General features: G+C 39.6%; 2 protein-coding genes across 2 annotated transcripts in view; one reads left to right on the forward strand and one right to left on the reverse strand.

Moving 5' to 3' along the window:
* The first annotated feature begins 3,865 nt into the window (after positions 1–3,865).
* The window catches only part of LOC140936542 (uncharacterized), a 53,145-nt gene continuing 29,894 nt past the window's right edge, over positions 3,866–27,116 (forward strand). Inside the window, exons 1-19 of the mRNA XM_073386033.1 lie at positions 3,866–4,003; positions 4,197–4,306; positions 6,299–6,360; positions 7,742–7,846; positions 18,190–18,266; positions 20,694–20,742; positions 21,192–21,266; positions 21,433–21,480; positions 21,727–21,813; positions 22,293–22,327; positions 22,605–22,656; positions 23,332–23,397; positions 23,510–23,608; positions 24,619–24,660; positions 24,784–24,861; positions 25,260–25,295; positions 25,817–25,909; positions 26,411–26,503; positions 26,629–26,745. Of these exons, the coding sequence (XP_073242134.1) occupies positions 3,951–4,003; positions 4,197–4,306; positions 6,299–6,360; positions 7,742–7,846; positions 18,190–18,266; positions 20,694–20,742; positions 21,192–21,266; positions 21,433–21,480; positions 21,727–21,813; positions 22,293–22,327; positions 22,605–22,656; positions 23,332–23,397; positions 23,510–23,608; positions 24,619–24,660; positions 24,784–24,861; positions 25,260–25,295; positions 25,817–25,909; positions 26,411–26,503; positions 26,629–26,745 (1,377 nt within the window). The 5' untranslated portion in view covers positions 3,866–3,950. The remainder of the gene's footprint in view (positions 4,004–4,196; positions 4,307–6,298; positions 6,361–7,741; positions 7,847–18,189; positions 18,267–20,693; positions 20,743–21,191; positions 21,267–21,432; positions 21,481–21,726; positions 21,814–22,292; positions 22,328–22,604; positions 22,657–23,331; positions 23,398–23,509; positions 23,609–24,618; positions 24,661–24,783; positions 24,862–25,259; positions 25,296–25,816; positions 25,910–26,410; positions 26,504–26,628; positions 26,746–27,116) is intronic.
* LOC140936674 (uncharacterized) lies at positions 10,221–12,193 on the reverse strand. Its single transcript, XM_073386165.1, has one exon. The coding sequence runs from the start codon at positions 12,120–12,122 to the stop codon at positions 10,221–10,223; it is 1,902 nt and encodes a 633-aa protein (XP_073242266.1). The 5' UTR covers positions 12,123–12,193.

The following is a 27,116-nucleotide window of genomic DNA, read 5'->3' on the forward strand; positions in this document are numbered from 1 at the left end:
TTTTAGTCTTTCAACAATAGTTGTCTTCAAAGTTTCATCAATGCTCTTTCGGGATATTATCCTGGTGTAACACTTTTCCACTTCCTGAAACGAGAAATGTAAAATAAAAATCTATAAGAAATAAATGGATTTAAGCCTTTAAAGAGGGCCAGCGAGTAGCGGGAAAAAAAACCCAATTTCTCTTTTTTGGACTGGTTTGCGGGTAATTCACATGGGAATGACAAAACTCTACAATAAGGGCATATTTTCTGACTAATCGGATGGAATTAAGCAACGTTTTAGTTTTTCGCTCACGGGAATCTATTTCGATTTTTCTTTCTCGCTCTCTTTTCTTCCTTTGCCTTTCTTTTTAATATTCAGTTTTGTTGCCCACTTTATCGTCTTTCTTTTTCATGGAATAGTGGCTGCCACTAGTGCCAGCCAGTGGCTAACTTTTTAGGAAAGGGACAAATTTAATCTACAAAGAGTAATAAGAAAATGGCAAAACTGGCAGTGGATTTTTTCCCCAAAATGTTACTTGTTTTTTTGTATGTAACTCTGTCAGGATTGGTCAGAATTTCCAAAATGAGGTATGGATGGAAAGATGTATCTTTGCTATAGTTGGTGCTTAACAACTTAATAGCTTTAACTGAAAGCTAGACGGGTCAAGGAAGGAAAATATGTACTGTTCCATAGAGAACTAATCTGACCCCAGCCGTCCTCCGGGTTAAACATTCATTGTATCAACGTTTTAGACCGTTTGGAAAGATCGCGACATTGTTTAACGTATTTAAAGCTTGCTAAAATTTGTGGACATATTGCACAAATTAAAGAAAAAGTTGAACGAATGTTGAAAGCCTTTCATACCTTCAGATAAAAAATTTTGTTAAAGTTTCAATTTGATGGCTCATAGTAAAGGTTTTAGTGTAATCTTCATGAGAAAGAAGAATAAACGGAAAAGAGTAAATATTGGCGGAGAAATGACGGTTTTTCGTTTGTAGCGGAAGTAAAAGCCCCTGAGCTCAAGTAACTGAAGTGTTGGTACACTTTGATACACTGTTTCTTCCAAACCAGATTTTCCCTCATGAAACATAAAGCCATTTCGGCTCATTTTTTACGGTTGTAACACTTTTCCACTATCACATTGGAAGACCCTTTAATTTTTTTTACGTCCGATCTCTATAAGACCCCTTTGACACGGGTCCGGACGAATTTTTGAACGGACAAAAACTTGCACGGATCGCGTACGGACCCGTCTTTCAGTTTACATGGCACCCGCAGAACCGTGCAAGTTTTTGAACAGCAAACAGTACCGTACTCTGTGACAGAATTTGTCCGGAGCCGTGTAAAGGGGTTATAAGATATCAGCCCTCGAATCGCGGGACAAAAAGAAACTGACTTCCGCAGATCTTAAGGGGCAGCAGTGTTTACCTTTTCTGGCCATTTCGAAAGACCGTAACCGCCGGAGCGGGAAAGAAGATAAAACTATCACTGAAAAACGAAAAATAAGATATGCTGATAGTCTATTATTACCTCTAACACTTGCGGAGATGATGTCAGTTCAACCAATAAGGCCGCTGCTTCACACTGGACAACTTCAAATGGTGATGACGTCATCAGGCTGAATACGCTCTGCACGAAACAGCTTACATTTGGTATCATGCGACGGGATTTCTGATGAATATTCAACAAAACGATTTAATTGAATTCTGGATATTACTTTTGCGTTTTCTATATCTAATAGTCTTAGCATTTTAAAGTAAATCGGAAGGGATTTACGTTGGCTAAAAAACGAATATTCAGGTTTTTTTCGATCAAGTTTATAAAAAAGTCACTTTCAGGAAACTTTCATTGAAATTGCGTTCGAGAACTGGTCAGTGTCTTGAAAACACCTATGTTTGATTAAAATTCTTCCTGTTTTTATATCGTTTCTGTAATTAAATACTGTCTAGCCTAAAAAAGGTTTTTTACGTAAGTTTGCAAAGAAGGAAATTCTCATGTAACTTAGTTCACTTTCAGTTTCATCCAGTTTCAGTTATCGATCGTGAAAGACCTCCAAAATTAGTGGAAAATTTCGCTGTTCTCTGAAATAAATCTCATGTTTGATTAAAATTACTTTTCTGTTTTTTTCTTCTTTTACGGTCTTTACGCTTATAAAAAGTTACTGTAACGACAACCGGAAAATAGTGTCTGACAGAAGCTGAAAATTACAATTCCTTTAATAAGGCGCCAAAGGTATTTTGACCAGCTATCGGACCCGCTATATTCGGCTATTCGATCAGGATAAGACGGAAGTTCTTTGAAAGATAGCCTGTTCCAGGCCCCCTTGTTTTTTTCTGCTCACATCTCTTTGCACACTGTTTGCACCGTCCCCACGATCTTTACGCCTGGAACAGCCGGCTATTTGAAAGATAACCAGAACCTCAAGTTGCAAGACTTTTCTGTCGGATAAACTACTTTGATAAAAACCGATAAAAGAATAGGCTTAAGGAGCTATGACGATGAGATCGCGTGATAGCTTCTCGGAAAAAGAATTATAATTTGCAGATTGTCTTGCAGATATATAACTTTCTTCAGTCGTTTAAATTAATAAGTCAATCATGCCATATGATATGCCGCATCACTTTTTGCAATTTTCATGTTGGATGCGCTTTTCCGGTCCTCACAACAAACAAAAATTCAAGTGATTTCGTTTATATTGTAACCGATACACAAACTATTACTTTCGTTATGATCTGTTTTCGGTAATCAGCAGCCATCAAGTTCTATTCTCAAATCAACAAATTCAAAGGAAGGTTTAATTAGATCTCAACTACGGGTTTACTATGGAGTGTTCCAGTTGTGAATTACAATGATTTCTTTATGGAATTGTTTGGGACTCAACTAACCCTTAAAAAATTGTAACAGCACATGACGCGAGCGTGCCATAGAATATAATTCAAGAAACCAAAAATGTTTTAGTCAGTTGCAGTGTGTCACATACCATAAACGAAATTTCATTGCAAATAAAACTTTGGAATAATTGGATAGTTTAATTACTTTATGTAAGTAATTATAACTAACAATGGTCGCGTTTGCCTCTGTTGCCGCAGAATTTTTTACTACAACACCGATGTTTCTCATCTTATTAACATTAAATTGCGCTTTCAGTGAGAAATGTATGTTACAGTTAATGTCACTCACCCGCCATCTCTCGCTTCTCAAAAACATTGGTCGTGAAAGCAGATAAGTGAAAAAAGTTGACTAATTGATACTGCTGTAGTTTCAAATCCACTGAAGTCTGACGCTAAGTTCAATTTGAAGAATCCTTGATCCGTGATAAACAAATAAAAATAAGGGCTGTGCGACTCTAACTTCTTTCCTGGTTAGGATATTTTCAGTCTTTCTTCCCGCAGCAAGAGAAATCGTGACTTTTCTCGCTAAAATTTTCGTGTGTTTTTGATCGCCAGCGTGTTTCTGAGGTCATGCAAATCCGCGTACAAAGGAATCTTTCTTTCGTGACCGGAAATAACGCAAAATTGAAAAATTGATTTCGTTGGTGGTTCATTTTGTTGGCCCACCCCATGTGGGTACAGATCACTTTGTGGTCATCCTGTTATGACGTATGCAATCAGGATTGGCTGATCATAACAAAAACGGAGGAGTGAAACGGTATCATGCCAGACTTTAAAAAAAAGTACTTTGAAGTTATGAATTATAGATTCCTCTTTCAGATCTTTCTTTATCCGGAAGTGTTGGAAAATTTTTCGCTATCTGAAATTATGAAACTTTTGCTTATACTGGAAATTATACTAGCCCAATATCATGGATTAGAGTTAGGCCAATATTGGCCCTGGCTGTCATAGTGTTGTCAGCGGACAAGCTTGCTGGCTCAGCATCTCATCAGCACAGAAAATGGCGGAATGATTTGTAAATTCAGTTGAGCATTGTTTCACGTTTTATTGTTTTGATCATTACACACCAGAAAAGCCATGGATTCCGTTGCAGAGGACGATATAACCCTCCCGCTGGATTTTGATAGGAGGTAGTCTTCCAATAAGCTTACATTGTCTTTAGCTTCGTTGACAACTTGTTTTTCGTCAGTTGACCACCGTGTGGTCTCGCATTGGGCTATCAAAACTCCAAATTGATCTATTATTTATATTGCTACTGTTTTATGATCCTCATTTGCGGTCTCCATGAATATTATTTTGATTCTAGAGTTATTATTTTTTCAGCACGAATCTTGCCAAGTTCAAAGCAGCTGTGGCGGCTGGTATCGGAGGAGACATGCTAGAATCCTCTGCTGAATTCTCCGAAGGATTATCTTCAAGACCAGCAACGACGGGTTAGGATCACTTATAATACTTACCCCTTTTCTTTTAAAAATGCGAAATTACTTAGTGTTTTGTTTTGTTTGTTACTGTATGTTGTTTGATATGGTAAAGTATTCTTCAGTTTGGCTTGTCTTTGACGACTGTATCGGTCATCACAATTCACCGATCACGCACTTATGCATGTGAATAGTGATAGGCTTTTAAATACACAGGAAGGAAGTAATGTAAAGATTGGATGACAAGGCAAACCTGCATGCTTGCGTTTAAATACAGATTCGATAGTTTTAATGGGTCTTATAATGATCATGTCAAAGCTAAGAAAGTGTAGAACGGCATAGTGCTTCTATAGGAACATTAATTTTATTTACTCACGTAGCCTTAAAAGCAGTTGTTCTTAGTTACAAGCAACAGGTGCAACACCCGGAGCTTCATATTTTGAAGTGTCTAACATGCCAAATACCACCTTTTTTCTGTTAGGAGGTCTTTTGATGTGTAAGACAAAGTTATTCCATATGCATCTTGTGTTTCTCGACAATTAATAAGCTTGAGGATTATATTTGTTATGTCAGTGAAAAGGGCAGGAGGACTTGGAAAACGAAAATACAAGTCTCCTAGCAGGTAGCCTGCGAGCAAACTCTCTGGGGTGCTCACAGGCTACCTAATTACCATACCATATTCTGGTTACTAGTCCAGGTACTCTTATCTCCGACCTACAGGGGACTTATGAGAGAAAATTTAATTGATAAATAAGCTTGTTTTTCTCTTCTTCTCTTAGACATATCATGTAAAATTTCTAAGTAACAACTTTCAAATAAATTTGAAATTAATCAGTTTTATACGAAAGCTATTCCTGTTTGCAGAGATAAAATAAAAGATATAGTCCCCGAATTTTTTATACATTACTGTATATTGGAGGTGTGCTGATCATTGCTAATTTTATCATTCCAAAACCATAATAGTTGGCTGTCAGATAGCTGAAAAATCCATTACCAATCATTTTTTTATGTGATGAGGAATATTACAGATGTATGGAGACTGAACGTTCTTAAGTAATGTAGCTCAAACAATGGTTTCACAGGGGTTTCAGTAAACATTGAAGTAGCCAGCAGGTTTGAATAGAGTACCCGACTGTATCAACAAGGGACCGTTAGTCCTCTTTTTCTAGTGGGGAGGGGATCTAGGGCGTGCTTCCCCAGAAAATTTTGAAATTTCGAAGCCCTAAAATGCGAATTTCAGAGTTCTGGGGACTAAATTGAGGAAAAAAGAGTTTGTTTTTCATTCAAGAAAATGTAGCTTTCATTCAACTTTTGATTTATCGGTTACACAATAAATTCCTACAAGCAGTGAACAAATTATGAAAAACATGCAAAGAGATGCAAACATTATGGTTAACTGATCCTCTCAATCAGTGAAATTGTTGAGACACCCTGTGTTGCATTTTGGGGAGCACTTGAAAAATGAGCTCCCTCTACCCACCTTTACCCTACTAAAGGAATGGGAGAAGGAAAATTTTGTGTACACATTGTGGAAAAGACAAGTTGTTTATTATTTTGTTTATTTATTATTGTTCGGAAAAAATGTATCTGTGTGTTTTAATGTGAATATTTTGGTCGGAGTTGTTTCATGGTTATCCTAAGCTCAGTCCCCTGACCATGCTTGGTAATTGCCAACAGTGCTGGTCCTTCTGTGTGTTGGTATTTTTGGCCGTCTACAATGGTGAGGTACCTGGAACAAATAGTAATGTCATCCATATTCTTCTTCCAATCTGCTTTGCATCCAAGTTTGAATCGAAGGGAGAATTTGAGATTATGATCAGGATTTACGTAGGGCCTTATTCTATGCACCCCTCATTTATGTATTCATTAAGAACAATATTATTTATCTGACCTCCCCTGTACCAACCTTAATCCTTTCAACTCCAATTAAGGGTATTAATAGACTGAGAAACCTAATTTATTTCGTGATTTTTTTTTCTAATCTTTTGGAATTATCTGGTTTGTTAGGAACAGCTTCTCAGGACACTACAGGTTCACCACAAACAAAGACGATGAAGGATTACGAATATGTAAGTACCCACAATATTGTTTGTTTTCCACCAGTTACTAATAAAGAAAAAAAACTACCTGATGATAAGTAGTTGACTGCACCCATTTTACACTTTAACCTAAAACTCTTTCCTTCAAAAGTGATGTGGTTCACACTTTCATTCTACCTGCCCCAAAATTCTACATTATTTTTTTTCTTTTTGTTAGGTCAATCAAGAGGTGTTTTTTTTAGTAGATCCCAGTTTTCTCTGGCACTTTACTTTTGGTCTTGGCTGACCAGGAAATGTAACTTTTCCAATAAAATCACATGCTGGGTACCCTGGATTTTACAGGTTCAGAGCACTGGGGTTCCTTCAATTTTTTGTTCGAGCACAGCCCAGGCCTTGAATAAAGATAATTTAAATAATAATGATAATATTTGTAATAATAATCAAAACAGTAATAATTATGCTAAAAATATTATTTTTATAATAATTTTTTTTTTTTTTTAATAATGCAAGCATCAATAGAATGGTCAACAATAATTCATAAAACTTCTTGCAAAAGCCAATCACTACTTGGAGGAAATGCTTTTGAGAATATTATAATTTAGTGGCTAGTGTTCATTTCCATGTAGAAAAAAAGAGAAAGAAAATGTAAATTAAAATAGAAAAAGTGAAAGGAAAAAATAATGTTGTCATGAAGGTGCTAGGTATTAATAGCCATATTCAAGAATTTCATCCTCTCATAAATGTAGAACTTTACAGAACATTGTTATATTATAGCTCAAGGTTGTTTTGAATACTGGTGAATATGGACAAATTTTGTCCATATTACTCACCTGTCTGCTTTTAAAAGGAAGTGTATCGAGTTTGTGTGTTTGTTGTCTTGCTAAGGCAGATGTCTCATGTTTCAGCTTTCCTGTATGTGAGTCCATCTTGATATGCGCATATATTCACGACTTGGCCATTTTTTTCCCTCTCAGTCGGGTTCTTATAAAGACCTCTTTCACTTATCATTGTTTTGTTAATATGTTCTCCAATTTGCAAAAAGAAAGTTGAAAATATTGAACACTAGAACATATACACTATTATATGTACTATTTTTGCTCCCAAAGTTCAAGATTGCAGTACATATTTCATTGTAATTTTAAGCATGTCAAAATCCATGTGGATTGAGTATTCAAAGACAAGGCCTGTGTTTTTAATTCTAAACAATGGCAAAGCAGCAAAATGAGGTATAAACTTCATTTCATTTCCTAATCTGCAACCTTTACTTTAGTGATGTAACAGCAGGAAATTTTAATATTAACGTAAAGTTTTTGTTTTTAAGTGTTTTAATTTTGAGGAAAATTGAGTTGTAAGTATTTCTGACCAATTAAAATTTGTCTGCTCACTCTTTGGTATTTTTAAATCCCAACAGCAAATTTCAGAACTGAAAAAGGAGAATTTTGGGCTGAAGCTGAGGATTTATTTCCTTGAAGAACAACAGAATAACAGTGATATTCCACAGGATATTTTCAAAGCTGTAAGTATTTACTTTTTGTAAATATTTAACATAACTAGAAATGTCTTTTACATTCAAACTGCAAAAGTGGAGTTATTGAATTTAAAAAAGGCCAAATTTTCAAATCCATTTCTTTGACAAAATTAATATTATGTGCAATTCATTTTATGTTTCCTAATTAATCCACCAACTTTAAAGCTGAGAGCGGGTCTTAGATGTAACCACAACAGTAAAGTAAAAACTATACCTAAATATAACTAAATTGACTACCAAAAATGTATATTAATGGACAAACCTACTCAGCCTGTGTCGCGTTCCCAGTGTTGTAGACGCGTGGCGTTAGGCACTGCAGTTCGCCAAGTCAACCACAGTGAAGCACTAGGCGGTCAGCAAGATTCGATGGCGTTTATTAAAATCAGGCTAGTCCGACTATTTACAGCACTTGCGGTGAAAACTGAAAGAAACGTGCGATTTTTACGTCAGAAGAAAAGAAAACTAAGATAATGCTCCGTGCACGAAAAAAGAAAGAAAAACAAACTACCGAATTACAAGCGTGACTTACGTCTGATCTTGACTCCAGGGGTTAAAAGAACTCCAAATCTCCTACAGTTGTAATAACTCCGAAAGTTCTCCAAAAGCTCCTTACACTGTGATGGACTTCTTACAACTGAATAAACGTGCTTAGGAAAAGAATAATCTAACGCATGCCTTCTGACGTAAAGGAAATAAAACTGAATAAAGCTTTGTACGCCTAGCCAAAAAACGGATATACGATGATCATGCAATAAAATAATCAATGTTACAATCACGAAAGAAAAAACAGTCCTTGAATGTAACTAATTAAAATGTCATCTCTCGCGGATAACGTGACACTCCTCGCCCAAGGATCTCTGATCCTTGCTCCTGTTTAATTATCTTCTGTGTTTAGGGAAACTACTCCGCTGGTGCGGGTACCAGAAGGACAAGCTCCTTAATTGGTCGCAGAAACGTCTTCTTTGCAGCGCCTCTCACTATCTCAACTTGGGCCTTTCTTACTCGTCCGTCTTCACTCTCAATGGCTTCTGAAATTCTTCCGATGGGCCAGTCATTTCTGTAAGCTCCCTCCTCTTTTACAAGTACTATGTCTCCTGTGCGTAGATTTCTCTTCGGCTCCTCCCACTTGGTCCTGGTCTGCATGCTTTGAAGGTACTCGCGCCTCCATCGTATCCAGAATTGGTCCGCGAGGTACTGGACACGTCTCCAACGGCGTCGTGCGTAGACGTCAGGTGGAACAAAGTTGCCAGGTGGCGGGCCAAGTGGGCGTGTCTTCATAGTCAAAAGCATGGAGGGTGACAGCAGTTGAGGTTCATCTGCATCTGTTGGTATAGCAGATATAGGGCGGGCGTTGACTATCGCGGTCACCTCTGCCATAAGCGTTACGAGTAGTTCGTGTGTAAGTTGATGACTGCCAAGCTCCGCAAACATCGCTTCTAATACACGGCGAATGGTGCCTATCTGGCGCTCCCAAGCGCCACCAAAATGTGAGGCATGTGGTGGGTTGAAGATCCACTCGCACCCATGGTTGTTTACGTAGCCTTTCACTTGACGTTGGTCCATCTCTCTCAGGGCGTCTCCCAGCTCCGACTTTCCACCAATGAAATTGGTACCCCGATCGCACCTGAGAATGGAAACAGGACCGCGAAGTGCAAAGAATCTTCTCAGAGCGCAGATGAAGGAACTAGCATCCATGGACCGCAGTAGTTCGATGTGGATCGCTCTGCTACTTAGACAAGTGAACACTAGTCCCCAGCGTTTGGAGTTGGCTGCGCCTCCGCGTGTCTTCCTAGAACGTATCATCCAGGGGCCGAAAACGTCGAACCCAACGTTTGTGAAGGGAGGGGCTACTTCTGTTCTGTCTGCTGGTAGGTCGGCCATACGCTGTTGTATCACTGGTCCTCTCAATTTCTTGCATGTAACACACTTGTTTAACTCCCGTGCTACAGTATTGTGGCCTCCAATCAACCAGTACCCAGCTTGGCGGATGGCACCGTGCGTAATCTGACGACCTTGGTGGTGGACTTGTCTGTGGTAGTGACGTGTTATCAGATCAGCAACGTGGTTTTTCTTCGGTATCAGAATGGGGTGCTTTTCTCCAAACTCTAAAGTAGCGCGTCGAAGACGGCCGCCGACTCGTAGAATACCATTATTATCCACAAAGGGGTCTAAACGGTACAGCTTCGAACTCTTTGGAACAGTCTCCGGTTCGTTGCTCTCTGCAATCCTTCGGTCTGACTTCAATTCTTCTGAAAGGCTTTCACTTTGTACGGCGCGAATTATCACTGTCACGGCCTCCTGAAGTTCCTTTGCTGTTGGCTGCCGCATCAGTTTTGTGTTCTTGCTGCTTGATATTTTCGACTCAATCTCTTCCTGACTCTTGTTCTTTCTCCGTTTGAACTCCTTGATAACTACTATCAAATTTGCGATTGCACGTTGCAAGGAATGAAGGCTCGAAAATCGTGAGAACCTCTCTGCTCCAAGACCATGGTGTTTGCTGGTTTGCGTTTTCAGGCTCACGGTGTTCTTTCGTACTTCCGGATGGAATCTCGTCCTCTTCATCTTCTGCTGCTGTTCTGTTTGGGTCTCTTAAGAAGCTTGGTCCGGTTAACCAATCCGATCCTTTGAGACTTTGTGCATTCAGGCAACGTGTACTCAGGTCTGCAGGGTTCTTGCTCGTATCGATATACTTCCACTGCTTGGGGCTGGAAATCTTCCGGATTGTTTGTACACGGTTAGCGACGTAAACATAGAACCTCCGACTCTCATTTTGGATGTAACCGAGGACGACCTTTGAGTCCGTGTAAAAGGTGATCTGGTTAATCTCCATGTCTATCTCCTTTACGATCTTGTTTACTGCTTGCGAGGCAAGGACAGCGGCACACAACTCTAGGCGGGGGATGCTTGTGGTCTGAGCAGGTGCTACCTTTGATTGACCGAAGAGCAAGGCCGTGCAGACTTCTCCTCTATCGTTAAAGAGTCTTAGGTAAATTGAAGCTCCAATCGCGTCCTTGCTGGCGTCCGAAAAGGCGTGAATTTCTCTTCTTACGATTGTCCCGAAACCAGGTGGGTGGTAGCAGCAGGGTACTGAAACGTTCTCCAAATGAGGAAGCGAATTTCTCCAACGTTGCCACTGCGACAATAGCGTGTCTGGTAGAGGGTCGTCCCATCCTAATGCTTTTTCCTCATTGTTTTTCTTCCCCAAAAGTACTAGCTGCTGAAGCAATAACTTCCCTTCAAGTAGGACTGGCACTGCGAGGCCTAGTGGATCATAAATTGAATTCACGACCGATAGTACTCCTCTTCGCGTGAATGGCTTTTCGGGAAGACAGACCTTGAACGTGAAGGTGTCTTCCTCAAGGTTCCAGTAGACTCCAAGAGAGCGTTGTGCGGGAAGGCTATCGTGCCGAAGATCTAGATCTCGTACTCCCTTTCCTCTGTCTTCGGCTGGGAACGCCTCCATGACTTCAACTGAGTTGGATACGACCTTATGAAGCTTTAGGTTAGCGGTGGCTAACACTTCTTGAGTCGCGGCGACAAGATCGATTGCTTCTTTGGTAGTGGGCCGTGATGCCAAGCCGTCGTCAACGTAGAAGTTACGATGCACAAATTCGGTTGCATTTTCTCCAAACTCCTCCTCGCCGTCAGCTGCGGTCTTTCTTAAACCAAACGAAGTAACTGCTGGGCTTGGTCCATTTCCAAAGAGGTGAACATTCATTCGGTACTCTATTATCCGTTTGCCGGGTGTATTGTCTTCGTACCAGAGAAAACGAAGGAAGTCTCTGTGCTCTGGATCAACGTGAAAGGAATGGAACATCTGCTCTATGTCACACATGACAGCTGTTGTCTCCCTCTGAAAGCGAAATAGAACTCCTAACAGGCTGTTCATGAGATCTGGACCCGATAACAGCTCTCCGTTCAGCGACACACCTTCGTATTCGGCTGAAGAGTCAAAGACCACTCTGATTTGAGTTGGTTTCTTCGGGTGGTAAACCCCAAAGTGCGGAAGGTACCACACCCGACCGGACTGGGGCTTAGTAATTTCTTCTATTGGTACCGGGGAGGCGTGGCCTTTTTCGATGATCTTCCCCATGAACTCCACGTAGTCCTTTGCCATCTGAGGCTTTCTTTTTAAGGTGCGGATGAGGCCATTTAAGCGGTTGACTGCTTGACTCCGATTGTTTGGCAAATGAAGATCTTTACGGCGGAAGGGTAGGGGCATTTCCCAGTTCCCTTGTTCGTTTTTATGTACGCCAGTCTCCATGATATCTAAGAATTTGCGATCTTCGCAGGATAAGCTAACATCGTTATCCTCCCGACTCGTAAAGAACACGTTGTCCGCTAGGTCTCTCTTTTGCTCGAGAAAGCTCTCTTTTACTGTAAACTGGTTAGGGCATGGCAGGAATTCGTAATTGTTTGTCTCCGTCGACTTCTCCCTCGAATCGGCCGCGAGGAGACTGGTGCGGCAGGCGCGCACGTGCACGGGTCCCCCGACAAGGTCTAGGCACATCTGTCCGATTATCGTCCAGCCTAAAGATGTCTTTTGAGCCCACGGGGCTCCTTGCGGCCCGTTTCTGAACTCCCTCACTTTAAGCAACTCTGGGGCATCTCGTCCGATAAGCAGGTGAATTTCGGCATTTTCATCGAGCTGCGGGATTTCGTTCGCGATATCGCTGAGGTGTGGGAATCTCCTCGCCATCTCCGGTGTTGGAATCTCTTGTTTATCGCGAGGGATGTTATTGCATTCGATGAGGGTGGGCAGTTCTGACTCCGTTCCCTTTAAGGATTTAAGGACTACACCTGTCACGCGTCGTCCATACTTTGCCTCTTTCTCGCCGCTGCATGTAGTTAGGTAATATTTTTCTTCTGGGCCAGTTGCTCCTAATTCATCGGCAAGTTCGCTGGTGATTAAGGACGAGTTGCTTTGATCGTCAATAATCGCATAGACTCTACAAATACTTTTCGGTCTCTCTTTGCTGACGACATCAACCAGTACTAGTTTACTGCATGAGACGCTGCCCTCGCTAGCTCCACACAGGGATGTGCATTTCGTGTTGACCGACTCTCCACCTTCGGGTTTCTTCAGCTTCTCTTTGTGGAGGAGTGCTTTGTGACGTTTGTCCTTGCATATACTGCATTTGATCGTTTGTCTGCAATCCTTTGCTCTGTGGCCTTCGGACAGACAGCGATAGCAAAGTCCAGCCTGAAGGATCCATTCAGTCTTCTCCTCTAATGTTTTTGCAGCGAAGGCTTTGCACTCCTCTAAGCTGTGTCCGTCTCTGTCGTGGAATGGGCACCGTTTTGTCTCCCTTTCTCTTGTTGGTGCGTTTGAATCATTGGGGTCAGTGTGTGTTTTAAGCGCCTTTTTGTTCTGTCCTGCGCGACTCGGCGTTTGGATAGGAGGATTGACAAGTCTACAATGAGGGACAAAAGTGTTGGCACACTTCCGTAAAATGGCCCCTTTTTGCATAGTGGATATACTTATCCCATTCCCCTGTCTACCCCAACCCCTTCCCCCCCAAAATCAATGTTGAATTTTGGACCCTCAAGTCTTTTTTTTACTTCAGACAACATTGATTCGGGGGGTGAGGGGATTTACGGCGTTTAAAAAGAATGAAATAATAGATGAATTAAATGTTTGCTAAAAGCACCCGTTTTAAACAAGTGTGTCAACTACTTTTGTCCCTGATTGTCTGAAATATGTATCTGTGTTTTCCGGCTAGATTTTTGACGCTGCTGAATTTTTGTGCGATGACGTTACTCTATGGGCCAAATTGTTTTTTTTAGAAACAACAATTTGTAAAGTTTCGTCCTGATTTGTAGTATACGTAGAGTAAAATGTACGAAGCGTATGTCATCACTTAATCTTGTACTTCCGTGCGCGTTCCTGATACCCTGTGGGGTCGAGAGGAAATCATTTGTGTTATGATCAATGCCGTTGCAGCGGATGTAATGTTTTCACAAGTATTATCAATAGTGGAAAAAGGATGGAAACACTAAGGTGCAATGGAAATTGTTCTGGTAAATGATTAACTTAAGCGAATGAAGTACTGCAGAGTAACTGAGGGGACATGCATTATTTTTGACATTGACTTGTGCCATTAGTGAAAGGACGTGAACAATATACAGGTTATGAACCTCATAAATGATGGGCCAGCCGTTTGTGCTATGTCCTATATATAGATGTGTGTTTTTTTTGGAGACCTTTTCAAACCTAAGTGATCCAAACCTTTAGCGTAGGTAGGCGTCGAACAGGTTAGACCAGGTTTTGGAATGTACTTTTGTAATGATTTTAGATGACCGCCTGCCATTTATTCAGTGGCATAATTTTTTTATTGATGTTGGATGGACAACTATTTCATTTCCCAGCTCGTAAATCACAGAATACCAAAGAAATTGTTTTCAAGATAGACACACCAGTTTGCGTCATCGCCAAAACAGCAATTACTTTTGCCCAGAAGTTCACTTGATGACAAGGAAAGCGGGATAACATGTGATCAATGACGGCCGTGCGCTGGAAAATTTTCCTTTTTTATGCGCTAATTCCTCACGAAAGGCAAAAGAAGATTCCGCTATGTAGAAAGTACTTCGCAATACGTATTCTTGGCAAGAAAAATTCCAGCGATGTGGTGCAAATAAGGAGTTTCAACGGTTAACCACGAGAATACATATGGACATTAAGAGGTCATAACAGACTCATTTTACTTTTCGTTTTCCGAAACGTGGTTAACCGTTGTAAAACGAAGGAAGCAGTGTTTTCCTCAGTTTGAGCTGTCGTTTTCTTTGAGAGTCAAATACCAGTTCACGTTTCAAAGCTCTCTTTTCATTTTCTCTGCTGACAATAGACAAAAACACAGGGTTTCGCTTGAGAAATACAGTCCAAATACACAGACATATGCGCTCATGTCACGCTATTTGCGTTGCGTTATCATGTCACTCATGGTGTCACGAGGTGGGATTGAAAGTAATTGTTTTCGTGGACACTTGCAATGTTTGCTACGCTGTCCTTAGTTTTTTATTGAATTGGCCATGAATTTACCTTCACTTTTCCGTAGTTTCGATATTGAACGCAGTGACGGCCGCTCCGCACTAACGCTCCATATTTCCGTGGCCGGCCAGTGACTATCCCCACTACGTGTCAATCCTTACCCTACCCGTGATTGTTTGCGCCTTAACCATCGGATAAAGTGAAGAACGAGAAATATTCACTTTATTAAAAACATTTTCAGTACGCGTACCCTTGAAATTCATCAAAAGTTGTACATGTGCGCGAGTTTCAGCGTTAGTTTTTAGCTTGTAAACCATATCGACGTTAATTCTGGATATCGCAGCCCTTTTATTACGTCATCACGTAATTCCAATTGGCCCTATAATTCGGTCGTGAATAAGTCAATGTCACCCCCACCGCCAATAACATAATTATGTCTTTGATTTCTTTAATTTCAGTTAAAATCAGTGTCATGCACGGCTCAACTTGTGTGCAGTAGCACAATTTTGCATTCAGACAATGAGGGACAAAAGTGTTGGCACACTTCCGTAAAATGGCCCCTTTTTGCATAGTGGATATACTTATCCCATTCCCCTGTCTACCCCAACCCCTTCCCCCCCAAAATCAATGTTGAATTTTGGACCCTCAAGTCTTTTTTTTACTTCAGACAACATTGATTCGGGGGGTGAGGGGATTTACGGCGTTTAAAAAGAATGAAACAATAGATGAATTAAATGTTTGCTAAAAGCACCCGTTTTAAACAAGTGTGTCAACTACTTTTGTCCCTGATTGTAGCTCCGATGTTAATGTTTGGATTGTTTTTTATCCTAGCATGTTTTTGAACAACTTCCGAGAAAACGTGAAAGCCAGGATAGGCGTCTCCATTGTTCTCCGAGAATTTAGCTAGTTCTTTCTCCCATTTCCCGCGAAGCGACGGTGGTAGCTTAGCTGCAATCGGTTGTATTGCATTGGGGAAGTTGAGACATGCGAGGCCAGGCAGGCAGGATATTTGGCTGGTTACATCGGCGCAGAGGTCGGCAAATTCTTGAAGCTTGTCATTTTCACTTTCTCTGAACGCGGCAAGCACGTGCATTCGCTCCAGTAATGCATTAGTAATTGTCGCTGCACTGCCGAAACGCCTCTCCAATTCCGCCCAGAGGTTTTTCAATAGCCCACAGGGGTCATGATGTTTCCTTTTTCGATAATTGTCAACAAGTTTTTGAGGCTCTCCGCTTGTAAAACTACGCAGGTAGTTTATCTCTTGGACGGGGGATACGCTGACATCCGTTATCATGGCTTTAAACGCTGCTTTCCACGGGTGAAAAAGGGTGGGGTCCCCGCTAAAAATGTCAGGGTGGCATTTAGGCAGATTTTGACGCGCGAGTCCGGCGACAATTCGCTGGTTTACTGATGTCAATGTCTCAATTAGCTGGCTTCCGGTGACGTCTATTAAGGGGGTTGATGTGCTAATTGGCTCTCTATTAAAGGGAGTATCTTGTTGCGCTTTCTTATTTGGCAGATCTTGACTAAAAGATTGACTTTTCGGTTCTACTGAAGGCGATAAAGGCTTTGATTGTTCTAAGGCATTTGACGATTCATGTGTACGTCCGGGGCGTGATCGATAATCCGCAGGTGGGGGATTAAGCGTGGGAGAGGAATGAACCCATTGTGAAGTGCGCTCTTCGTTTTTTATTCCGGGAACTTCAAGTGATGGCAATTCGGAATCTCTCTCCAACTCCTGTTCTAATAGGGCTTCCTCAAATACTTTTAGCTTCGCATTTGCTACAGCAGCTTTTTTATCTGCTCCAAGAATCTTTAACTCTTTTTCGTATCGCGCTTTTTCTTGTTGCCGAATCCTTTCCGCTTCGGCGTCACGCGTTCTGCGCTCGAGCTCTTTTTCTGCTATGAGGCGCGTGTACTGAGCCTCTTGACTTGCGGCTCTCGCATCGGCTAGTGCTTGCAATCTTGCAACGCTGTTGCTAGTACTAGAGACTAATGAGCGGCGCGAAAAATGACGAGAGTAAACAGATCTTGTCTCCAACAATTCGTCGGATTGTCTAGCAATTCTATTTTTTAAACTATCTATAAGTAGGAGGGCTCGTTTTAAGGTCTCGTTTTCCTCCTTGAGTTGGTCTCCATCTATAAATTCGCCGTGAAGATCCTGCTCATACAGGCTAAGTAGGCGTTGTAAAAGGCTTCCAAACTCTCCCGCGGCGGCCGTGAGGTCGCTCGCTATGGTCTTGATATCGGTGTCATCAGTAGTCTCTTCAACTAATCGCATGATAATTAAGAGCCTTCTACGCGACTTAAGGATTTCTCTCCGTTTATCTTCTATGGCGTTTTGAAGGGCCTTAGGTGTCAATTGTATTTTTCTTTTACTTCTCCTAACTCCACTCTCCGTGACTCCGTCAATGTTTTTGCTTGCCATCTTTTCGTGACTTCGGTTTTAAATACGGTTACATACGGCTTACCTCTTAAGCCTCTGGTGTTGATGGATCAGACTTTTCACTGTCGCGTTCCCAGTGTCGTAGACGCGTGGCGTTAGGCACTGGAGTTCGCCAGGTCAACCACAGTGAAGCACTAGGCGGTCAGCAAGATTCGATGGCGTTTATTAAAATCAGGCTAGTCCGACTATTTACAGCACTTGCGGTGAAAACTGAAAGAAACGTGCGATTTTTACGTCAGAAGAAAAGAAAACTAAGATAATGCTCCGTGCACGAAAAAAGAAAGAAAAACAAACTACCGAATTACAAGCGTGACTTACGTCTGATCTTGACTCCAGGGGTTAAAAGAACTCCAAATCTCCTACAGTTGTAATAACTCCGAAAGTTCTCCAAAAGCTCCTTACACTGTGATGGACTTCTTACAACTGAATAAACGTGCTTAGGAAAAGAATAATCTAACGCATGCCTTCTGACGTAAAGGAAATAAAACTGAATAAAGCTTTGTACGCCTAGCCAAAAAACGGATATACGATGATCATGCAATAAAATAATCAATGTTACAATCACGAAAGAAAAAACAGTCCTTGAATGTAACTAATTAAAATGTCATCTCTCGCGGATAACGTGACAGCCTGGTAAAGACCCCAAAATGGATTGTTAATTTGTGAACCTTATTGGTGTCCAAGATTTTTGTCTGTTATTTAGTCTGGAAAAAATGAATAAGTGAATTGAAACTTTTCAATCAATAAAAGAGAGACTATCATGATATATCATATTATGTGGGCAATCACATTTACTATTAAAGGACAGTATAAATAATAGCAATAAATTATTGTTATTTACATTTTTTTTTAACATGCATGTAAAGTTGTTAATTGTTTTAAACGATTTTGTTAAAGAACATAGAACTCAAGGTAACAGTGGAAAAATTAAAGAAGGAGCTTGTTGAAAGACAGGAATTGCTTGTCAAGGCCCGGTAAGTAGCTGAGTTTTTTGCCGAGTTTTAAAATATATGCTACATTAGAAGTGACTCTGAAATTAAACTCTGGTATATTCGAACTGAATGACAGAGTCTCAAAAGTTATAAAAATCTCACACATTTGTATTTTGCTTAAACAATGTGGTACCAGAACTGTGAAGAGGTCTGTGAAACTGTGTTTGAAAAATGACCATTCTTTCTCAATAGGCCTTTTGCATTAGTTGATCATGTGATCAACTTTCTGAAAATATGAAAACAGTTTGCTTTTGAAAAGTATTGTCAACAGAAACTGAAAGAGCATATTTAAGTAAGGTAACCTGTAAATTTTCAGCCGTATATTTTAAAAGTTGGGATTGCAATGGCCGCTGAAAATTTTTTATTAGAAGGATTTTTATGGGAAAAACAACTCTTGCCACCCAGTCACGTTTGAGTGGTTTTGCATACAAACCCTTGTAAATTTGGAAATTTTCAAACTGTCAAAATATTTCCTGAAGCACCATGGGGCTCAAATCTCCTTTTTATTCATAATAGGCAATTTAAGCCCTTAAATGCATGAAGGGAAAGACTTAATGACAGTTTAAAAATGTTGAAACTTACAATGATTTGTATGGAAACCGTTCAAGTGTGACTGGGTGGCAAGAGTTGTTTTTCTCAAACAAATCCTTCTAATTTTTGGCGGCCATTGCAGCCGCTCCTTTTGAGATATACAGCTGAAAATTCACAGGTTACTTAATTTTAACTTGCTCTTTCAGTTCCTGTTAAGAAACTTTTCCAATAGCGAACTATTTTCATGTTTACAGAAGGTTGATCACAAGACCAACTGTTGCAAAATGCCTATTAGTGAATGATTCCTTTGCTTGAAAGAGTCCCGGGGGGGGGGCACTTGGGTATTTTTTGGGTGGGTATGTGCCGCCCGGGACTCCAAATTGGCACCCCGTTCTATAAAAAATTTCCCCTAAAATTGATACCCCGTTCTAGAAATGGGTCAATTTTTTATACCCCGTTCTAGAATTCGCCCTAAAACTGATACCCCGTTGTAGAAATGGGCCAATTTTTTATACTTCGTTCTAGGGTGCAATAAGAGTACAACGGTTTGCTTGTTAACGCATTGAACCGTATTTTTAAAAGCAATCTGTCCTTGAATACTTTCAAATGGCTGCTTACAAAAGTGGAGCTTTCGTGCATTCGAAATATTATACCCCGTTCTAGAAAATGCCTCTGAAATGGATACCCCATTCTAAATCAGGAGCTTCAAAATCACGACCCCTTTGGGCGGCACATACCCGTATAGGTAATGTATGGGAGTACCCCCCCCGGGGAAAGAGTCCACCCCTCAGGAATTTCCAGTTTGGCTTATATACTGTTTTTCGTAGAGAACCCAATCATATCTGAAGACTTTCCAAACAATTTCTGAACTCATTTTGAGGAGTTCCAAACTTCTCAGGAAATTCATAATGCCGTGTACAGACTTCCAAAAGAGGATATTACATTGTAGTTCTATTTTTTTACGTAGTTCATGAATAATTTTTTAAAGATGCATCAGTTAAGACTGTAACAGCTCAAATTTTCCTCCATACATGAGAAATATTGGTCCATAGCTTTGAGTAGGCGTGGATAAGATTGAAGTTTCTGATGTGCAGACATGAGACACATGCCTTAAGGTGATGGTACATGAGATGACTTGCAACGACAATTTTTAGCCCAACACAGCATTACAACGTTGTTGTTACATTGTTTCAAATGGCTGCAATATTGTTCCAACATTTAAACCCTGTGTTGTGCTAAAAATCCTTGTTGTGAATCATCCCGTGTAACATCACCTTAAAGTGTGAGAGATATGAGAGATGATTGGTATGCAGCAGCTATACATGTGTTCACTAGACCAGATGGGTGACATGATTATCATCTTGAACTTTGCAGGCAGGTTATTTTGAGGATGCGCCTAAGACCAGGTCAGCTTTGGGTCAAATTACAAAGTACACTATGGCACTGTTTTGTGGGACAAATTAGGACCTATTTTCCAATGCAATCCTACAATAGCAAATAATAGAAGGAATATATCTCCCATAACAGACCCATAATGCAAGACAACCCCAACCCAGTCTCGAATGCAACCTCAAAATGACGATGCAGACCCTGATACTTATTCGACAGTCACATGAAGCTGTATTAGTTGTAGTAGTGGTGGTGGTGATGGTTGTGGTAGTGGTAGTTGTTGTGGTAGTGTTAGTGTTAGTAGTAGTAGTTAATAAAGTGTTAGTCATTCTAGCATTAACACACTAATTGAATACACTATATTATAATAAACAAATATACCCTATTTACATATTACATCTACAACATAAATATTAAAATAAGCTATTGCCTGGTGACATTAACAAAATGATAAAAAATAATCTAAAATCTCTCTCTGTTCACTTGTAGGAATGCTGTTGAAGCTGTAGCCCAACATAGTGACAGTGAGATCAAACAGGTGGGAAATAAATAATTATTATTAAAGGCTGGCTTGTAAAATAGAAAATCTGGGAAAATAGCCTTTTTTGGAGGAGCCTAACTGTGCTGACTCTGGAAAAGGTTTGGAAAGAAGAGACACTATTCTCAGCACTTATAGTAAGAACTGCTTGATTAATTGATTAAGAGTTCGCCAGTTACATTGCATGTATTGTTTTGAAACAATGAACTGCTTGTTGAACCGGAGATTTTCAAGGGAAATCAAACAGAAATTATTGGACATATGGTGAGGAGATCAGGAGTGACGTTAATCAACAAACATAGAGCATTTTATTGCCTTTCCTTCTTTTGATATTCAAATTTATTTTATGTTATAAAACACCTACATGTATGTAACGTACATGGGTGTAATTATGAAAATAAATTACCTGTTAGCAAACCTTCCTTTCTTAAAATAAAATTTTTTTGTAGCTCACAGAGGAACACAATGAGGAGTTGAGAGAAATTCGAGAGGGGTATGAGATCAAGATCAAAGAAATGGAAAAGGTTTGTTCTAGTTCAAAATCCGTAAACTTCCACTTTGCCTAAAATTGTGACCTGAGTGCATTTCTCTATTGTCTTCTCTGTTTCGCTAGAATAGTTTCATTTGATTTGTACAGTGCTGTAGTTGTTGTATTTAAAAAAGTTATTGATGTGTTGCTGCTGATTCTAGAACTTGACTGCTGCAAGACATGAACTGGAGGACATGACTGAAAAACTTGTAAGTGATAATAACATTATTCTAAAGGTTCTTTACCTATTAAGTGGTGGCATTAATTTGCTCCTGTGTTTAATTGATGCTTAAGTTAGAGATGTCATTCAGAATGAATGACATGATAATCTATTCTGCACCTTGACCAGTCATTAAAGTTTGCATTTTTATAGCATCCTTCTTCTCTACTGGACTGAATGTTGCATGGCATGTTTCCTTTTTTAATACGTGTAGTTTGCTATTCTCATCATACAGGCAGAAACAGCAAATCTCAATCATCAGTTAAATGAAAAGCTTTTAGAAAGCACAGATGGCTTCCATGAAGATCAACAACAATTACAGGTGAAACAGATCAGATACAAAAATAAAAAAACAGTTGATGACAATACCAGTCAAAGTATAAAATAATAGAGTAGCTCTTGGTTCTGAATCAAACTGGACATTTTATACCCTGCGAGCAGAGGTTTCTCTCTCACATGGTGTTGCTAATTGTTAGCGACGTGGTAATTGGTTGTTTTATACACCCCAGGGTGTATAAAGCAAACCAACTACGTGACTGACAAGTGAAGTGAACAACTTTGTAAATGCCAATAGCCATGCAAGAGAGAAACTTCTACTTGCAGGGTAACATTTCATTAAAGTGTTATTGGTGTTGGCATACATAGACAGAGAGACCAAGTCCCAGAAGTATGGCTAGTGCATTGCTGTGACACAGCAAGACCTAGACTGAGACTACGCGGCGATCCTTTTTTTTTCAATGTTGCTTTACTTAAAATAGCACTTAATTAATCATGAATAACAAAAATATTTCGATTTTTTAGGTTGCTTTAAAAGCCACTTTAGATGAAAAGGACAGGTAATTTATTCAAATCCTGTTAAGTCTTGTTTCTTTTTTTCTTCATTCATTCACACAGTTATCCTCCATCATTCTTCTCTTTTCATCATTAATATACTGTCTCTTTTAAAATTTGTTACAAATGTTTCCATCCAAGGCCTATTGTGTTTGCATTAATTCCAAACTTGCTTTCAAATCCACATTGCTAGTTCCTTTTCATGTCAGCCAACAGTGGTTATACGGTACACATGTACTTCTCAAACCTCCTCATTCAGTGATTTGATTTCATTTGTTTCAGGATGATCGATGACTTGAGGAGATCTCTTACCTCTACCAAGGCAGAGAACAAGGTGTATATTAAGTGAATCCATTGAAAATCACTCTATTTACAGCCTCTTAATGTTAATGGCAGTGCTGTCAACTTTCCCAGATAATCCAGGAGACTCCAGATTTTGAACCATGTCTCCTGGTCTCCAGATTAGAGTCTGATATCTCCCGGATAATCGCCAAAGTTGCTACTTCTTGTAGACTCAACTTTCCAACCATAAAATGTCAAATATTTTGCATTGTTGGTGTTAATATGGAATGTTTCCTCATACATTTTGGTATGCCACTGTAATTTAAGCAATAATGTGGCTAAACATGAACTGTTTAATATATGTGCTGTATACATCAATTGGAATCAATGAGCATTTTTGGCACAAATGACGTCATTTGTTGTATCAATTCTCAATAGTTGATGACGTGGGGGGTTGACAGCCCTGTAATGGAGCCTTTTTCATTCTTGTGAAAAACCTTTTTTGGCTATAAAATCAATGCTTTTAATGATGTGGATGGTGATGGTAATAATGGTGTTAATAAAGGAATGTTAATGGTTTTATGTTGGCATTTGCAGTAATGATGCTAATTATGTTTATAGCATTGATAATAGCAGTTAAGGTTTGAAATGATGACTGTAATTTGATGGTTAATAACTGCAAACTTAAACACTGCAATTTTTACCATAATTGCATATCCTTACACAGGATTTAAAAGACAATCTTGAAAAGCTTAAGGAAATGTTGGAAAGTCAAGAAGATGATATTCCCCAGGTACTATTGCCTATTGTTTTCATTATCATCGGGAAAGACTTGAGCACTTCACTGTCTGTTTGTTTAATTTGTTTGTCTTTTTTTGCAATTATTGTTTTCTATTTCAATTCAGAATGCACCTCTGGAAATCAATGCAAAAAAGATCCAAGAATGTGAAAAGAGGATCAAACAACTTACTGATGAACTTGAAACTAGAAAGCAAAAAGTAGAGGTGAGGCTCAGTGAATAAAATATTAATTTTATGAAGCATTGAATGGTGTTGTAATATACGGCTGGAATAGAATCCTTTGGTTAAAAGTTTGGTTTTCCTTATGCAGGTTATGTAATTTCACCCTTACTTGAGAATTGTTTCTTTGTCATTCAAATAATATATGCTTGCATAACTTACAAAAAGACAAACAAAGAGGCAATTCCTTCAACCGTTTCATGGCCAGATTGCTTGATGGCGTTTTGTAAGGTGACTCTAACTTTTGAGTCTGTGGACCAAATCCTATGATGTGACCATTCGAATGAAAGCTCTTTGCCTGTATTTACACATGGTGCTATTTGTTTAGTATGTAGTTCTAACTTTTGAGTCTGTGGACGAAATGCTATGATGTGACCATTCAAATGAAAGCTCTCTGCCTGTACTTACACCAGGTGCTATTTGTTTTTCAAAATTTCACAAAATGAAATTTGGAAATTTGGTCGAAATTTGTCAGTGAAAGGGTTAAGAACACCCTTGTGCAAATTGATAATTTGGTATGAAGAGGACTTACCAGGGCCTTTGCTTATCGGACAAAGGTGCATGAAAAGTTACCACTGGCCACGGCAACTGGACGGGACCTTTTTTGAGCCTGACGAGCTTAAAGAGGTTTATTTCCTTGTACATAACAGGGGCTGCCATTGACTGGTAGTGTTGATCTCACAGATCAATTTAGGGTTCCGGGAAACTGCCCACCTACCCCTCCCCAAAGCCATCATTTTGCCCTAAGTGAGAAGTAAGTGTTAATGTTAGCTTAGGGGAGGGGTAGGTGGGCAGTTTCCTGGAAACCTAAATTCAGATCCGATCACACAACTTAATTCTAAATTCAAATGCATCCTTTGTGGGTGTAATTTTATTTCAATATAGACAGCATAAGTTATCTACATTGTGGTGTATACACTTCTTGCATATACAGGCATGGTTGTTTGAATAGTTATTGTTAGCGTAATATTATTGATCTGATTTGGTTCTTCAAGGAATTAAAGGAGAAAACTAAAAAACTGGATAGAACAAACAGGGTAAGACATGGTCCTGTTGTTGTCTTTTATTAAGTGCATCAAAAGTCCCTTTACCAGCTTCGTATGTTAACGTTGTTTTGTTTTAATGTTTTTGTATGATATTGTCCTTTCTGTTTGTTTCAGGACCTAAGAAATCAGCTCCATGAAAAGGAAAGGGAACAGCTTCATTCCAGAAGTTCAATGGATAGTTCTTTGTCACAGGTCTGAATTGCCAAAAGTGTTGTCAACAATTTTCTATCAACTCCTGTATTGCTAAGTTTAGAAATATTCACACCCCCTACGGAAGGGATTTGTTTTATAACCCCCCTCCCGTGTGGAAGTTCCAAATTAGCTTCATACATTGCTTTACATTTCTGAGTCTTTAATACCCTTCCTCCCCAACTAGAAATTCTAGTGTGGATATTTTTCTGGAATTAGACATTAGTAAATGGGAGTAGCAGCACGAAACATAGCCATCTGGGTTTGTTAAGACCTTTAGTCTGCCCGCGAATCGCGCACAAACCATGCACGGTTTTCGTTAAGACGCGTATTGTGTGCTTGATGGAGCTCGAGTATGTTCAATGTACTGTGTCACTCATCGCTTGTTTTTGCGTGCGCAGAGTCACAGGGATGGTTCCAGTTCAAGAGATAGTGAGGTATGTAATGCATCATCAGCAAAAATCATTCTTCGACAAAAATAGTTGGGACACTTCCACTGAACGCTGTTTTTCCCTTCTCGCCCGTCTCCTCTATCTCCCAATGTTGTTTATCGCAGTTAATATAGCAAATCATTTACTGCAACATTGGGAGGGCAGTAATTCAGTATTTAAAGTGCCCCAGTGTCCCAACAATCTTACCTGAGACCTGTAGATAGATTTAAACGTAAATAAAATTAATTTTTGATATTGCATATTGCCACGAAGTACAACGAAATTGTTTGTCTGGACAAATAAGAAGTGGCCGTTGTAAAATAAGTAGAGATTCAACTGTAATTAACTTGTCATTGAGATTCATATTGGTATTGTTAGCTGAAAGTGAGATGGAATTATTGATGAGTTTTTGGTACCTCGAATTTCTTAACGTGCACTGGATGAGAATGCAGATAAAGTTATTGTTAACAAGGAAATGGTTTGTTTAGCGGCAATCAATCGATGTTTTATTGTGAATTAACTCCTAGTTACAAAAGCTGTACACCAAAGTTCAGGATTTGAATCAAAGTTTGACAGCAACAAGAGAAGCTGCTCATACTGCTAAAAGGAAGTGGTACCAGGTATGTATCCTGTGGGAAAGCAATCAGCTCAAAGGGATATGGATGGGAAGGTTGACCCCTTTTTTAGCCCTTACAAGTCTGATGAAAATATACAATATTATTGTCCCAACACTTCTTTTTATGGTTGTATTTTACCGTGACTTTCACAGAGCAAAAACATAAAGAAAACAGAAAGAAAAAAAACAAACAAACAAATAACTTGAAAAATAGTTCTCAATGATTTTCGAAAGTAATTTAGTAAACTCTTTGCTTCGCTTCCTAACAAATAATATCACTTGCTTATGCTCGTTTTCCCGCGTTTTTCCATAGACCGTACACTTTACAGCCAGATAAAGGAGGCCGACTTCATCGTAGTTGTTAGCGGCTAATTTGTCGTGGGAAAATATAACAATTAAATTCTGTGTACTTTTGTCTTACCAACATCAATTTCAAGTGGCTAAAACATAATTTAAACCCAGTGAAGTGTTGCTCTTTAACATATGTGTATTTGAAATACTTCAGGCTTTCGAGGAACACGCTGAAGTTTTGAAAGCAAGAGATGCCATGCTAGCTGCTCTACAAAGCTCTCTGAGCGCTAAGGACATGGAATTAGAGGTAGTTTACTAATCTGCAGGTGTCAGCTTACCGCATGGTACAAACTTAGAAATTTTCTCCAGTTTTCATTTAGCCCACTGTACTAGGACTGAAGTATTAAAGGAGTGTTTTTTGCTGCGTTTCAGAAACTAATACAGTCGATGTCCGCCAAGGAAATCGAGCTTCAGAGGTTAAACAATGGAAAATCTTTGTTGGAGCAACGACTGGATGAACTGATGAAACAAAAAGAGCGGGAACAAGCCGTAAGTTCACGATGAACAGGGGCACCCAACGAGAATATAGTTCAAAACCACTTAAACATAGCATGGTTGAACGTATTTTAGTATTTAAACGGTAGACATGGGCATATTTTTATCCCCTAAAAATTTTTCATCTGTTCGCATTTCCTAGCTGAGAGTCTGGTGATCCGAAAATTTCAGCCAGAAAAAAGGCTCGAAAATTCTAGGTGACCTTTTTGGGTTAAAAATCCGTTAAAAATGGGCAATTACACCATTTTTGGGGGCTTCGAAAATCCTAGGAGAGGCAGGCAAGCAAGAAATTTAACAACAAATGTTCCGAAAATTCTAGATCTCAAATCGTCTTCCGAACAGGTAGTTTCCAAAAATTGTCGTTG

This window comes from Porites lutea, chromosome 5, assembly GCF_958299795.1.
Source record: "Porites lutea chromosome 5, jaPorLute2.1, whole genome shotgun sequence".
NCBI lineage: Eukaryota > Metazoa > Cnidaria > Anthozoa > Scleractinia > Poritidae > Porites > Porites lutea.